The sequence below is a fragment of the Gymnoscopelus braueri genome, assembly GCF_963280865.1.
Source record: "Gymnoscopelus braueri genome assembly, chromosome: 12".
In the NCBI taxonomy this organism is placed as follows: Eukaryota; Metazoa; Chordata; class Actinopteri; order Myctophiformes; family Myctophidae; genus Gymnoscopelus; species Gymnoscopelus braueri.
The window spans coordinates 3,277,535-3,293,737 of NC_137614.1; the positions used below are offsets into that span (position 1 = coordinate 3,277,535).

The 16,203-nt window shown below is 41.8% G+C and overlaps 1 protein-coding gene across 4 annotated transcripts in view; it reads left to right on the plus strand.

The window, feature by feature from the left end:
- Nucleotides 1-16,203, plus strand: part of scube3 (signal peptide, CUB domain, EGF-like 3) — a 235,109-nt gene that overhangs the window by 41,261 nt on the left and 177,645 nt on the right. For all 4 annotated transcript variants that reach the window (XM_080444119.1, XM_080444120.1, XM_080444121.1 and 1 more), the window contains exon 2: nt 6,464-6,586. In XM_080444119.1, coding sequence (XP_080300245.1) covers nt 6,464-6,586 — 123 coding nt within the window. The remainder of the gene's footprint in view (nt 1-6,463; nt 6,587-16,203) is intronic.

A 16,203-nucleotide genomic window follows, 5' to 3' on the forward strand; every position in this document is an offset into this window, starting at 1 on the left:
AGAGTATTTATACATTGCAGTATTGATACTTTTACTTAAGTAAAAAACAATGTAGTACTTTTTCCACCACTGGTTTGTTCAGAGTCTGAAGTTTAGTTTTTTTGTGACATGTGGACGTTAGTGAACCATGAGCTGCAAGCATAGTCAAAATGACACTGGATGAGGACCCTGGCTAGAGTCCTCAGCAGTGGTGTAAAGTAACTAAGTACATTTACTCAAGTACTGTACTTAAGTGCAGTTTTGAGTTATTTTTTACTTTACTGGAGTATTTCAATTTTTTAATACTTTTACTTCTACTCCACTGCATCTCAGAGACAAATATTGTACTTTTACTCCACTACAATTATTTGAAAACTTTAGTCATTAGTTACTTTGTAGATTTTAATCATAATTACAAAACATACATTAACCTCTTCAGCCCTATTTAAACTTTGGCTATTTGAAAATAGCAGATCTACAAGCTCAGATTGGCTATTTTCAAAAACACATTTGATACATATTACCTTGTGAAACGAAGAGTACTTTTACTTATGGTACTCATTTTGATACCAATACTTTTGTACTTTCACTCAAGTACATTTTTAATTCTGGACTTTCAATTGTAACAGAGTATTTCTATATTGTGTGAGTACTTTTCCCACCACTGGTCCTCAGTACACTCCTCTTGAGAAACTAGGAGATCCTGCCAATGGCGTCGTGTGATGAAAAATAACTGATCGACAAGCTGATATACAAGTGAAATAGCTACACGTTGTGAGCTTATAGATCGGCTTTTTTAAGACATTTTGAAGATATTTGAAATAAATGAAGAATAAACACAAATAATAAACACACCTATTATGAAACGGCCCCAAAAGTGGCAACACAATCCATATCCACACTTGATCTTATAGCATTCCCATACCATAGAGACAGGCCTACAAATTCAAGCCCACTTTTGACACAGCACTACTCGAGGTCCGTTAGAACGATGAACTGCAGCTCTCAATGCAATCTCTATGAGAGGCATTGTAAAATACCGTAATTTCACTGGTTAACTACTGAGGCTGTAGCGATTTTTTTTGTGTTCTAATAAACTGTCCCATTTGTTTAATTTATCCTTTTTAATGTCCCATACCTGCCATCTCGATATACTACCCACAATATACTATAATATACTCCATCAGTATGTCAAAACCGCTAGCATCGGAGATCTAGAGTTTAAGTGGTCGCATGGTATATACGTCACGGACGCATCCCTTGAGGTTTTCAATACCCAGAAAACTGGCGAAAGTGGCCGTTATCAAGATGTTTTGGTCATTGTCTCTGGAACAGAAGGTCCAATCTGCTCAGTTCAAAGCTTGTTGGATGTGTGACTTTGAGGACATTAAGCACGCATTGACACCTTTTCGGGTTATTTGTTTTTTTTAGGGGAGGCGAGATCTTAGTTTGGCAGGCGACCGCCTGTCCTGCCTCTACAGTGGGTACGCCACTGGTCGGCGCTCGGCGCTCGTAAAGACAGTGATGTCACTGAAATGCGACAACTTGTCTGTCTGCCGTCTCGCCTCTGCTGTGTTAACATTATGGGTAACTCGTTAAAGTGGCAAATTAAATGTGAAACACATCAACTATTAAGAAAACAAGAAGATATGTTGACAAAGACACTCCATACATTTGGAAACATATTTGAATTTGTAGGCCTTCCGCTTCCGGCCGTGTGTCTCTATGCATGCACTGAAGCATTGGTTCTCAAAGTGGGGTCCTGGGACCCCCAGGGGTCCTTGGGGGGGTTCCAGGGGGTCCCCAGCAAAATTAATTAATAAGGCGTCACAATCATTTTAACCTATTTATCCATATTTTATACTTTTGGCTATTCAAAAATAGCAGATCTACAACCTCATAGCGCGGCACCGAGTGCCGCGCTATGAGCTTGTAGATCTGCTATTTTTGAAAAATCTTGAAAATGTATGCAAATCTTTGAATAATATTTTTTAAAGAGATTTTTTGTACTCAAATCTTTGCTTCTGGGGGTCCCTGGAACAAAGCAATTTTCATATGGGGGGTCCGCGGCCAAATATATATACATTTGGGGGTCCTTGACATGAAAAAGTGTGAGAACCACTGCAATAAAGGACGACATAAGAGCACTCTCAATCACAGTACGGTAGAGAAATGACACATGACAGCTTGAGAGATTCCATAAGACTCCAGCGGCCCCAGAAAAAAACGCACACCGTGTGCAGTGTTCTTTACACAGCTGTTCACAGTGTTTATGACACGGGACGCCCACTAGGGGCCGCAGGACCACGGCTAAAATCATAATCCTGATTGTTGTTGTAAATCACAATTACGCATAATTGTACGGCGATGATGATTTGTGGTGGGAAACGGCATTTAACAAAAAAAATCATTTCCTTAACCCTTTAAGACCGGGAACGCATCTCTGTCATTTTAAGATTTCTTTGGCTATTCAAAAATAGCAGATCTTACTCTGTGCCACGCTATGAGCTTGTAGATCTACTATTTTTGAAAAATCGTGAAAATGTATGCAAATCTTTGAATATATATATTTTTAAAGCGAACATTTTTGACTCTGTTACAACTTCTGGGTGTCCGTATCATATAATTTTTGAGAATAATATATTCAACGATTTGCAAAAAAAAATCACGATTGTTAAAAAAATTGCAGATCTACAAGCTCATAGTTAGGCACTGAGTGCCGCTGCTATTCTTGAAATGCCAAAGAAATCTTAAAATTACACAGACGCGTTCCCGGTGTTAATGGGTTAATTCCTTGGTTGCTCATTGTGAGTTTATCAGCGTCATATCTCTGGTCAAACGTAGTGTAATGAAGTGTGTGATTGTGTTGTTTTTTCTGGGAGCCTTGATGGATGGCTTGATGGGTTGTACTGTGTTCTGGTGACTGACTCTAGTGTAATGGAGCGGAGAGACCGGGGCAGAGTGCAACAGCTGACCAAATGAGATGTTGGAATCCATCGCCAACTTTCACCATTACGTAACAGTCAAACATAAAATCACGACCCGCCCCTTTTCCCCCCCTCTTCCCAATTCAGCCATTTGATTTCTCTCCACACACATTTCTGTATATATATAGTCACTGCTGCTGTATGCTACTGGCTCACCTGCCATTGAGGAGCCCCCACCGGGAGGACAGTGGTGTTGTACACGAAGCATGTCTTTCAGATTTTTCATATTCCATCCTGATTGGCTAAATGTGCTCCGTTTTGAACAAAATGCTTCACATAATGAACACAGCGTGCGATTTCTGTGTAATCTTTTGCACACACATTCCCACTAGGCCGAGGAAGAAATGCCACTTGACATTTTTTAAATCAGTCTCATGGTGGCGCTATAACTGGCCGATTCGAGTTTTTTACCTATAATTAAACCGATTTGCGTAAAACTTTCTATGCACACTCCCTAGAGGCCAAGGGAAAAAAACTTTGCCCTGCATTTTTCACATCTGCCTTTTATAGCGCCACCAGGAGGACGATTTTAGCAAAACACATTTTTGGATATTACTCGTACAGATTTTGTCTTTACATCACGCAAATCGGTACACATTATCTCTATAGTCATGTGATGCATTTAATAGTGTTTAGAGAAGTTGTACAAACTTAAAGTATAAAAGTATACTAAATTGGTTCCACTCTTCCAGGCCGGAACACGATCGATGAATTGATCATTCAAATAAACTCTCTTTGCTGAAAAGAACAGATCTATGTGGGCTTGTAGATCTGCTATTTTTTGCCAAATGTTCGCCCGCCTATTATGACATGCTCAGAATAGGCATGCAAGGGTTATTAAGAACATGACCATCAGCGAACTAGAGAATGAAATCATCGTGAGAAGAGACGTGATGTTCCTTTGTAGATCCGGGAAAAAAAGTGATTGCTTTTTTATTGCTTAGTTGATTTGATTTGATTTAATTTATTCTTGTTTTGTTTATAAATCTCTGTAAACATGTTTTCAATAGTGCAGCCCCAACTAGAGATAATTCTATTACATTCGGTCTCGGGGGTAAAATGATTATAATGTATTACTACATTCATCTATCTATTGCACAGATGTGAGAGATTTTTGGCTTGAAGAATTGAGCTTAAAAGCATTCAAGAGATTTCCAGAGATCTGTTTGTCATGCTCCAGTGCGTGTGGGAAACGTTATATTGACTAATGTGTAGAGAATGAAACTGAACGGAATATCAGATGAGTTACAGCACAGTGTCACCTGCGTAGCAGTGGTGGAAAGTAACTAAGTACATTTACTCAAGTACTGTACTTAAGTCAAATGTTGAGGTATGTTTTGGTACTTTACTGGAGTATTTCCAATTTTCAATACTTTTACTTCTACTCCACCACATCTCAGAGGCAAATATTGTACTTTTACTCCACTGATTTGAAAACTTTAGTTACTAGTAACTATGCAGATATAGATCATTATATTATAAAACATACATTAACCACTTTAGCCCTATTTTATACCTAGGCTATTTGAAAATAGCAGATCTACAAGCTCACAACGCATTGCGATGTGACGCGTTGTGAGCTTGTAGATCTGCTATTTTCAAACATTTTTGTACTTTTACTTTTGGTACTTTAAGTATATTTTGATGGCAATACTTTTATACTTTTTACTCAAGTAACATGTTGAACACAGGCCTTGGCTTGTGGTATTGCTACTTTTACTTAAGTAAAATATCTGAGTAGTACTTCTACCACTGCTGCGTAGATCCAACAAGGTTTGGAACTAAAGCTTATTGAAGTACACGTTTCTGAAAAGTGACGTTTTTACAAGGCTTTTCACACTTCTGATTCACTTCTTTTTCTGATAGGAACCTTTTTTTTTTTACATTAACCCCCTGAACCCTAGCATCCCTATTTGCTGAAAATAGCTGATCTACAAAATCACAACCTGTCACGTTGCGACGCGTTGTGAACTTGTAGATCAGCTATTTTTGGTAAAGAGATTTGGCTGGAACAAAGAGCGGACCAAGTGCCGAGCCAAAGGTCAAGTTTACTTAGTATTGAGGGTTCAAGTGGTTAAACGTCTGAAATGTATTTGTTTGGTGAGCCTTTGGTGAAAGGGTTAACATGAATCCAACATTAATAGCAAATAATTATAATGTGTAAACAAAAACATTAATTTACACAACACTGATGATAGTGCTGTCAAACTAAGTCTATGAAGGTATCTATGAAATCTGGACCTGGGGCGGCAGTGGCTCAGGGGTAGAGTGGCCGGTAGAGCGGTTGGATGGCAACCGTGAGGTTCTCAGTTCGATCCCGGGCTCCCCCAGAGTTAGTGTTGAAGAGTCCTTGAGCAAGACACTGAACCCCTAATTGCTCCCGATGAGCAGGTTGGTGCCTTGCATGGTTTCCTCCACCATCGGTGTATGAGTGTGAATGGGTGAATGTAATGCACAATCTATGTAAAGCACTTTGGATAAAAGCGCTATATAAATGCACCATTTATCTATGATTTTATAAAATATGTAGTCGGGGTCCCTTTTTCATCTCTGTCTCAGTCAAGGGGTAGCCTCAATCTCCAGGCTTTTATTTTCCTTCGCGTTTTGCTCAAAAAGAAAGTCTGGACCAAGCTGTTGACATTTTTGGCATAGGAAGTGGGAGTCAACCTTTCATTTCCCCAATCAACCAGAGTGCAGTGGGCGTCGCTCCAAATGTTGTGACGTCAGGGCTCTCAATGCTGCACAAAGTGGGAGGGGCGCGGAGCGAGGGTGGGCGCACAGATCGGTGAACCAATAGGAGCCCATGGATGTTTTCTCCGGAGATTTTGAATCCACCCCTCTAGACCAGATATCAGACGCGCTGGGGCAGGCTAGTTAAGGGGTAACCTGACTTCACCAGATGGGGCGGTAAGTTCACAATACAGCCTCCATCTGGGATCACTCAGAGATTGGAGTTTACACGACCCGCGCCCAGTCGAAGCAATCAGCAGCTGCTATAGGCGGGATCTTGGCGAGACCGGGTGTGACACCATCAAGAAGCGCCTGTTGCTTTGTAGTTCTTTCACTATTCATCATGGTTACAAAATAACTGCTACAATGCGTCATGTAGACACGTCAATATGATTGGTTGGAGTTAGCACGCCCAGACAGTGGTAGACAGACGGTCCCATCCAATCACCGGCCAAGTAGCTTGAAAAAAGGGACCGCCCTTAGCAGTTAGGCTACCGAGATACCGATGGAAGTAGGTTGTGAAGCAAGCTTCTTCCATCTGGCGGAGTCAGGTTAGCTAAGGGGTCCTTGGCCTGAAAAACATTGCTCTAGAAGTTAGAATTGGGAGCTGGTGCTGTAACTGTACAGTACGGTACACTGCAGACTGAACATAGTTGTCTGTAGGGCTACATTACTGTCCTGGATGCTGCTGCCGTCAGCTGTCTGTCTCTCTGCTTCACCAAGTCACTGTTTTCTAAAGCATTTCTTCTTCTTCTTCCTCCTCCTAGATGTGGATGAGTGTGCCGAGGCTCTGGACAACTGCAGCATCGACGCCATCTGCCAGAACACCGTGAAGTCTTACAAATGTATCTGCAAGTCAGGCTACAAAGGAGATGGCAAGCACTGTGAAGGTAAAACACTAATTTAAAACAACTTCAACCCTATGCTTTGTTGATGGATGGAGGTCCCCTTTACACCAGGACTGGGCAAACAACCTCTTTTTGATCTGCCAGGTGATGTGATCAGATTGGGCTATTGAGGCTGATTAATTGAGATGAGCAAAAACAACCTGAAAAATAACACGATTGTTTGATGTGCATTAAACTCCCAAGAAATCAGAATTTATGTTAGCTTTATTATTCATACTAGACCGACCGACCTACTCAAGGCCATGAATGTCGTGAACGATGCAAGTGGGGAATACATGGTCATCAGTGCCAATCAGTTAAGTGACTTACTGGCTGCAAGCGGCACAAATGTGACGTGACGCTCGGACCGATCTGTTGAAGGTTTGGGTTGGCCAATCAGAAGGTGTGCGTCCCCTCGGACCCCCTCGCAGTCAGACAGATACAGATACTCCTGGTTTTTCGGTTTCTCTGAAACCGTTGGTCCATCCGAAATTGCCATTCGGCACGGCACACCTCTGGGTCGTATGAGACGCACATGCCACGTTTGAGACCGAGCTACACCGGCCACAGAGTGACACACACACAGATTTGGTCAATTATAGTATAGCATACATTTCTGCGTTAGAACGAGAAGGACTTTTACCATTTTGACTCATCAATTAAAAGCTGAAACACCCCTGGTCACTGACATTGAACCAGAGGAGAGGAGAGGAGAGGAGAAGGGAAGACGAGAGGGGAGGGGAGGAGAGGAGAGGAGAGGAGAGGAGAGGAGAGGAGAGGAGAGGAGAGGAGAGGAGAGGAGAGGAGAGGAGAGATTAGAGGACAGAGAAAGGAGGGGGAAGGAGGGAGGAGGGGGGAGCCAGGTGCAGACGGGTTCCTTTAGGATCAGATGAAATGATGCAGTAAATTTCCTACACATGTTACAGAGGAGAATGAAGATGGCAGATCAGATGAAACAAGAGGCTCTGCCAAACAATCCGGGGATATTTCCACAGCCCAGGGCTCCCTGTCTCTCCTGTCAAACTCCTTTTCTTCTTTTATTCCTTTTCTCATGTATACTCAAAGCCTCAGGATCATTACGTCCCCGCAAATTTCTTTTTTTTCTTCATTTTTTTTAATGGTATTATTGCAAAACCATATTTTACACGATGTCATTTCTTTTTCCCTGGCTATTATTATTCTTTAATTTACTTGACTGTGTGTTTTTCATGGCCTCGAGCCCGCAGGTTATAAAAGTTTTTTTTGGGGGGTGGGGGGTTTATTAACCCATTTAGACCGGGAACGCATCTCTGTCATTTTTAGATTTCTTTGGCTATTCAAAAATAGCTGATCTACAAGCTCGTAGCGCGGCACCGAGTACCGTGCTACAAGCTTGTAGATCTTTTTTTAAATCGTGTTTTTGTTTGCAAATCTTTGAATATATATTTATTTTTTAAAGCAAACATTTGTAACTCAAATCTTTGCTTCTGGGGATTCTAATGTCTTCTAAACAGTTTTTCGAAAAAAATATGTTTCTATATCAGTGGTTCTCACACCTTTTCATGTCAAGGAATAATATGTATTTGGCCCCCATCTCAAAATATTTAGTTCCAGGGACCCCCACGAAGCAAAGATTGGAGTTAAAAATGTTTGCTTTAAAAAATCTAATTCAAAGATTAGCACAAATATTTTCAGGATAAAAAAATAAATAGCGCTACGAGCTAGATATGTTATTTTTTAATAGCCCAAAGTATAAAACGATGGTTATAGCTCAAATCAAAAAAATTACACGGATGCGTTCCCGGGCCTTAATGGGTTAAATCCATTGTAAAATATGTCGGCGTTTGGCTCGTTGAGGTCAGCTCAGCTTCTCTCTGACTGCTGCTCAGCGCTGATCTGAACGGAAAGCAAACAAACTTAATGAAGTTTATATTGAGTTTAACTTAATAGGGTTCAGTGCAGTGCTTCTCAAACTGACTTCATGTCAAACCAAAAAGTTCATTTGACATCATGAAATAATGAGTATTTGGCCACAGACCCCCATCTGAATAGATTTTGTGCCAGGGACCGTCCCATACTAGGTTTTGGTTGTTAATATGTTTAAAAAATATTCAACATTGTTCAAAACCTTTGTTTTCCTTTTTTTCTCTTTATAGCAGATCTACAAACTTGTCACGTGTTGTGAGCTTGTAGATTGGCTATTTTCAAATAGCCAATAGGGTTGAGATGGTCAACTCGTTTTGCTGGGGACCTCCTCAAGGACCCCTGGGGGTCCCTGGACCCCACTTTGAGAACCTACGGTCTAGTAAACTGTCAGTGATTTTCTTCCAATTACTTAATTGTCCTATTCTTGTTTTTAAATGCAGATCTATAAGCTCACAAAGTGTTGCATCGCGATGTGTTGTTAGCTTGTAGATTGGTCTGTAGATTGGCTTGAAAATGCCCAAAATAGAACATAGTGTATTTGTGTTATTTAGGTTGCACTGGATTCCTATTTGTTTAGCCTTGACAGATCACTGCTGGGGTTCAGAGGTCTGACTAGAATTTACTGTAAGGACATTTTTTATTGCTTGCTGGATTTAATTTGTCTTGTTTATAAAACACTGTTCTGAAAAGATAATTCTATTACATTTGGCCTCAGGAGTAAAATTACGACTTCTTTTTTAGTTTAGTTTAGTTTATGGTTTGAAGACAAAAGTAAAAAGAATATCAGGATCCGCATGGGAAAGTCATCATGGCTCCTATGTGGATCTGGGAGTTCATGAGACATCAGTCATATATGACGTACAGTATCTATGACATACAGTATCGTTGCTGTCGGGCAAAAACCTCTTATCTCGGCGAAAGGGCCTCTCTGTGTGGAGTTTGCATGTTCTCCCCGTGACTCCTATAGGGTAGGTAGTAGGTACCCTCTAAAAACATGCAGTAATCCTGGTCACTATACTGCCTCCCCTTGGTCAGCCGGGGCGCCTGATGGAGGGGAAAGGAACTGGTTGGAATAACGTGTTCCTTCCACGCGCTACGTCCTACCGGGGAAACTCCCCCCTGTCAGGTGATAGGAAGCGGCCTGCTCACTCCTCATGCATCGAAGGAGGCATGAGCTCAGTTCGGAGCTCTCCCCAGGCTGGCAGAGGGAGAATAGTGCCCAGGATTACAGCTTCTTAGGCAATTGGTACTGGGTGAAAAAATGGGTAACAAAAATCGTTGACTAAAAATGTGTAAAGAAAAAAAGAAACCTCTTATATCCATATTTAAACTTTTCATAAATTAACACCCTACTTGATCATACTACAGCGTCACACAAAATCATCAAAAGTAGCAGATCCACAAGCTCGAAACGCGTGCGAAGCGACACGTTTTGAGCTTGTGGACCTGCTACTTTTGCTATTTTTGGATTTGAAAAGTAACAGTTTTGGACATATGAGGTTTCCACCCGACAGAGATGAGATGATATGAAGCATATAGCGAGGAAGCTGGACGCTACCATGCACAACCACTCCAACCCCCTTCACTTGTGGAAAGAATGTGGGAAAGTTCATTGATAGATTCATCTTCCCCGCCGGTCAACCAATAGACTTAGACAGTCCTTTGTGCAGCTAGCCATGAAGATGTACACTTTAACGAGGTGCACAATGGTAGCCGGGCTCGTTCAATAGACTTAATTGCTCGGAAAACAACAGTTCAATACAGTATGGACAGTATCTGACCTGCTAACTGTGTATTGTCTTGTATTGTCCTTTGTCTTGCACTATGCAGTTGTTCCCAAACAGTGGGTCGGGACCCATTTGTGGGTCGTGGACCCATTTTTATGGGTCGCGACTCGCAAGTAAATATCCCTTTTTCTAATATATATTTTTTTATGTATATTTCAAAAGATTTTCATTTTTTTTTTTTTTTTCACAATTATTTGTAATTTTTTTAAATTCCATTAAAAATACATGTTTTTTTTCTTTTTTAAGTAGTGAACATAACAGTAACAGATCTACAAGCTCATATCGCGACGTGTTGTGAGCTGTGAGCTGTGAGCTTGTAGATCGGCTATTTTCTCTAGTTTAGGTCCTGGGAAGACATCAGATTTCTCTTTTGGGTCACGACCAAAGAAGTTTGGGAACCACATTGTTGCATATCTTATTGTACATTTTATATAAAAAAAGAGAATTGCCACCTTGCTGTGACTGTGATGTCTTTCCATCATACTGTATCTTTCTACAGTAATCTGTATCTTGTGCTGTCATGTGTGCCTGTGTTGTGCTGTCTTTGGCGACCCCCGTGGGATCAATAAAGGGTCTTATCTTATCTTAGGTTTAAGTGTGATCACGGCCCCTGTTGACTTCCATTCTAAAATGAAAGTTTAATATTTCTAGAGGTCATGAAACATATACGTTGAAAAATAAACATTTAGTTGAGGTCATTCTGTGGCCAGCTGACAGCGTGCATTCAGACAGACAGACAGACATGTATTTGGCCGAGGATCCATCTAAAAATGTTTTGTGCCAGGGACCCCCAGGAGAGAACATCGATAAATGATTGTGATGCTATGTTAACTACTTTAGCTGGGGACCCCCTGGAACCACCCCAAAGGACCCTCGCCCTGGGGGTCCCCGGAACCCACTTTGAGAACATTTGCCAAAACATTGCCGATCTACAAGCTCACAACAACGCGTCGCAACGTGCAACGCGACGCACGCTTGTACATCGGCAATTTTTGGGGCAAGAGATGAGGATGTAGAGAGGAGAAAAAGAGCAGACCAAGGACAGAGCAGGTTTACTAAGTACAGAGGATTTAAGTTTGAACAGGTTGACTAACATGGAGTGAATCGTAAGTGAATGGAATAGCTGTGGTCATGATGTCGTCTGTCGTGGTGGATGTTCTTCACGTTGCGTGACGACCGTGACGGACGTCCTTCATGGTTCGAGTTGTTTATATCGTCTCTGTCGGGGTGGAAACCTTGTATGTCCAAAACTGTTACTTTGATTCAAATTTTTAAGAATAGCAGCTTGCGGATCTGCTACTTTTGATGTTTTTGCGTGACGCTGTAGTATGATCAAGTAGGGCGTTAACCCATTTCAATCCGGGAACTCGTCTACAAATGTGTTCTAAATCCTAACAGTTTTCTGAAAAAAAAATTCGCTATAATATCAGTGATACTCAAACTTTTTCATGTCAATGACCACACACAATTATATGTATTTGGCTGTGGACCCCCATCTCAAAATATGTTTCCAGGGACCCCCCCAGAAGCAAAGATTTGAGTCAAAAATGTTCCCTTTAAAAACATATATATATATATATATATTCATAGATTTGCGCACATTTTCAAGATTGTTCTAAAATAGCAGATCTACAAGCTCATAGCGCGACACTCGGTGTGGCACTATGAGCTTGAGTATATCTGCTATTTTTGAATAGCCCAAAGTATAAAATAATGGTTATAGCTAAAAATCAAAAATGACACAGATGCGTTCCAGGATTGAATGGCTTATTTTACGAGAAAACAAAACAAAACAAAACACAAAAAGTTAAAATATGGAGATAAGAGGTTTCTGCCTTGACAACAACAGCGATAATGCTGTGATGTGATGTGGGGACAGCAGCAGCATGTGAATCCGCTGTGCTAAGAGGGTCAGGCATCAGGCTGGCTGGGGAGGGAGAGGGAGAGGCTGTGAATCCGCTGTGCTAAGAGGGTCAGGCATCAGGCTGGGGAGGGAGAGGGAGAGTGTTGTGTCGGCGCTGTAAGCGTCCCTCTGCTGTCAACACCCATTACGTCCCGAGCTAAAGGAAGGCACATGCAGGGCCCCACACGGGTTAGTGTGAAGTGCTGATGGGAGATCAGCCAGCCGAGTCCTGACCGATGACACATTCCTCCTGCCTGGGTCCGATGCTCATGGCAATTTTTTTTGCAGAGTGGTTCTCAAACTCTTCTCAAAAAGTCAAGGACCCCCAAATTGGATTATGTATTTGGCTGCGGACCCTCTACCTCAAAAATATGCTGTGCCCTCCAGAAGCAAAGATTTGAGTTAAAAATAGTATAAGATTTACACAAATCTTAACACTTTACCTGCCAATCACGAGTATAACCGTTGATGAAAAATACACCCGTTTACTGCCATCCACGAGTATAACCGCTACTAGATAATAAGGCTGATTAAAAAGGGCCATTGCTATGCAACAGAACAATCTGCATAGCAACTGGAAGACCGTTGGTCTTTTTTTTTTTCAATTTATCCACACAGAACCAGAGATATCACGATCCAAAGATTTCTAGCTCCATTCACTCCTTGGTTAACTTATTACTTTAAAATCCTGTATCTCGGCTCCTGTGTAAAAAAAAATTAAACACTGGCACTGGGGGAAGTAAAATAAAAAAAACCCTCTGGCAGGGAATGTGTTAATGATTAAAAAAAAGAAGCTCATAGCGCTCATGTCACTTCGTGCAGCGCTATGAGCTTGTAGATCTGCTATTTTTTAATAGCCAACATATACAATATGGTTAAAGTGCTAATAATGATTGTGACGCTTGTATATGTGCTATTTTTGAATAGCCAAAGTATAAAATGGTTAAAGTGGTTAAAATGATTGTGACCCCCCAAGGACCCCTGGGGGTCCCCGGACCCCACTTTGAGAACCAATGCCCTAGAGTCTAGACCTACGTAAGGCCTGCCTCCTGAAATTCGACGTTTCGAAGTCAAAGACCCCTCTCAGATGACACAAATGATTTCATAATTTCTTTCTCTCTTTGAAAGTCAAAACCCGACTGGGTTGGGAAAATAGCAGATCTACAAGCTCATAGCGCGGCACCGAGTGCCGCGCTATGAGCTTGTAGAGCTGCAATTTTTTTTTTGAAAAATCTTTCAATCTTTGAATATATATATTTTTAAAGTTAAAGGAGGAGTTCACCCAAATTTTTTTTTATTTTCTATCAATTGCACACCCCATGAAGCCTTGAATATATGGATTTATTTTTGTTTTTGTCGCATTCCTAAGCCAATAATTTGATGCCCGGGTGTATTTCCGGTAGGAGACACAAATAATCTACTTTGTGTCTCCTACCGGATACATTAGCCGGTAGGAGACAGGAATCAAATTATTAGCTTAGGAATGCCACAAAAACACAAATAAATCCATGGATTCAAGGCTTCATGGGGTGTGCAATTGATATAAAATAAGTCATTTTTTGGGTGAACTACTCCTTTAACATTTGTAACTCAAATCTTTGCTTTTGGAACAAAATATCTTTAGATGGTGGGGGCGGGTCCGCGGCCAAATACTAATCATTTTGGGGGGTCCTTGACATGAAGAAGTTTGAGAACAAAAAAAAACTATTAGGATTTAGAAGACATTTGTAGAATGGGCCTGAGGTATTAACGGCATAAGTGACAGCGAATGTAGGTAAAAGGCATAATGTGGAAGAATCGGAAGAATGCCACTAATGTTGAGGAGAAGGAGAATAAAGCATCTTTATCACATTCAAACGGTTCAACAGTGTGAGAACAGAAGGTCCAGTCTATAGGAGAGAGGGAGGTCTTCATCGTTCAGGACATGCATGGCCTCCAGTTGGTGGCGTTGTGAGCTCGGACTTCGGCTATTTTTGGCGAATGTTCCCTCCCAGAATAGGGATTTTAGGGTTCAAGTGGTTAATAAATTGAACCCTCCCCCTATTAGCTCCTCAATCTTCATACCAGCATGCTCTCTCTGTCTCTCTCTCTGTCTCCATGTCTCTCTGTCATATTTAGACCTCATGTATTTTTGCTACTGTTGTGAATATATAAGTGTAATGAAGATGGACGAGCCATTCCACAGTTACATGTCTGTTAGAAGCAGGTGAACCAAATAAACACCATGTATTTGCTCTCTGCCATCGACCTGGAAGATCCATACTCCCTGAGAATAAACAGACAGCATTTCATTCTTAATCGCCGTTCTCTAAAATTGCCCGGGGTGAGCTAATTATCCCCCGCCACGAGATATCATGCATTCTCGTCTGTCTGCCTGTCTGTCTGTCTGCAGAGAATCTCACATACTACGAGGCAGTGGTGGAAATGCGTCGCGATGAGCTTGTAGATCGGCTATTTTCAAATGGCCGAATATATATATAGGGCTGAAGTGGTTAATGTATCTTTTGTAACTAGTAACTAAGTAGGCTAGTAAGTAACTAGTAAGTAGTTAGTAAACAGGGGCACAGGAGGGGGGGGGGGGGGGTTGAACATACCCAGTTATCAGGGACTCAGGGATATCCCCCCCAAAAGAAAAAACCTCCGACATCTACACTTCATGGAGTACATCTTTTGTACCGAATTAACCGGAATAAATTAACAAAAAACCCCAAAAAGGCACGCAGCACACGCACAGAAGGCATGCACGTGCGCGTGCATGCGTCCCCTTCAGTTCTAAAATGCCCTATTCCGTTGCTGTCGGGCAGAAACTTCTTATCCATAATTTCATCGTTCTATGCTTTTGTTTGTAAATTAATGCCCTACTTAACAAAAGTAGTGTAAATAGCAGATCTACAAGCTCACAATGCGGTGTGGCCTTGTAGATCGGCTATTTTCACAATTCTAAAATGTCTTTTTGGACATACAAGGTTTCCACCCCAACAGCAGTGATTTATCGTGCACACTGGGCCAAGGAGCTCAATTCTCTAGTATTTTTCAAAATGGTCAATGATAACAAGTGTATGTCATTTTGAGGAATTAATAATCGCAGAGAAATCATCTTTTCCAGGCTGTGAGATATTTGTCCCGAGGGTGTGATGCCATTAGTCCGACAGGCCATTATTCTTTTTTTGTTGTTGTTGTAGCTTTTCACACTTTTTTTCTCCTCAGTTTAGTGGCCAATTGATTCCTCCTCACAGACATTTCTGTGTGTTGTCACTGCTGTTGTATCCTACTGGCTCCGGACTCTCTTTTTTTCCAGGTGTTTCGCCCAGGTGGGCGTGGTTTTGAGGTTAGGGTTAAGGCATAGACCAATTATTTGTTTACTAACATTGCAACCGGATCGCCAGAGGAAACGTTGTAATTGAACGTTTTTCAAATTCCGTGCATAGACAACTGGAAAACCCGAAAATCTGTGCATAGCCGCCTCGCATCTCCCCCATTGACTCCATTTCGGAGGCGCGCAGTCTCAAGGGAACTGTCGCCACGTAAGGGATCACCGAGTGAGCTAAAGCGAACGAGTTGCCGTCCCGAACGTTGCGTTCCCTTGAGCCTACTCAGCGCCGTTTGAGTTACGTACCGATAGGCACAGAATCTAAACATTTTGTTGTGGGGACTGCTCTGCTTCCGGGTTTTTCCGGGTTGCAACTGGTTACGCCCACCGTGGGACTCGCCGTACATATGCACGGAATTTCGGGTTTTCTAGGCAACTATGCACGGAATGACGTGCACTGGGTCCGTGCAATGTATACTAAAAAGGCTGGAGATCAGGCTGAACATTGAGACTGGACGCACAGGTGATTGTTTCACGCAATCAATTCCCAACCTGTTGTTTTGGGGTGCGCTGGTTTCAGCACACCCCAACCCCCTCTTGTGTGTTGGCTAGTGAGGCGCGTCCTAGCGAGACCTGACAGAATGGGTTTCATTGCGCGCATACTGGTGGCGCGCATACTGGTTCTTATCAGTGTAACGTCATCTGTTAAGGGGTC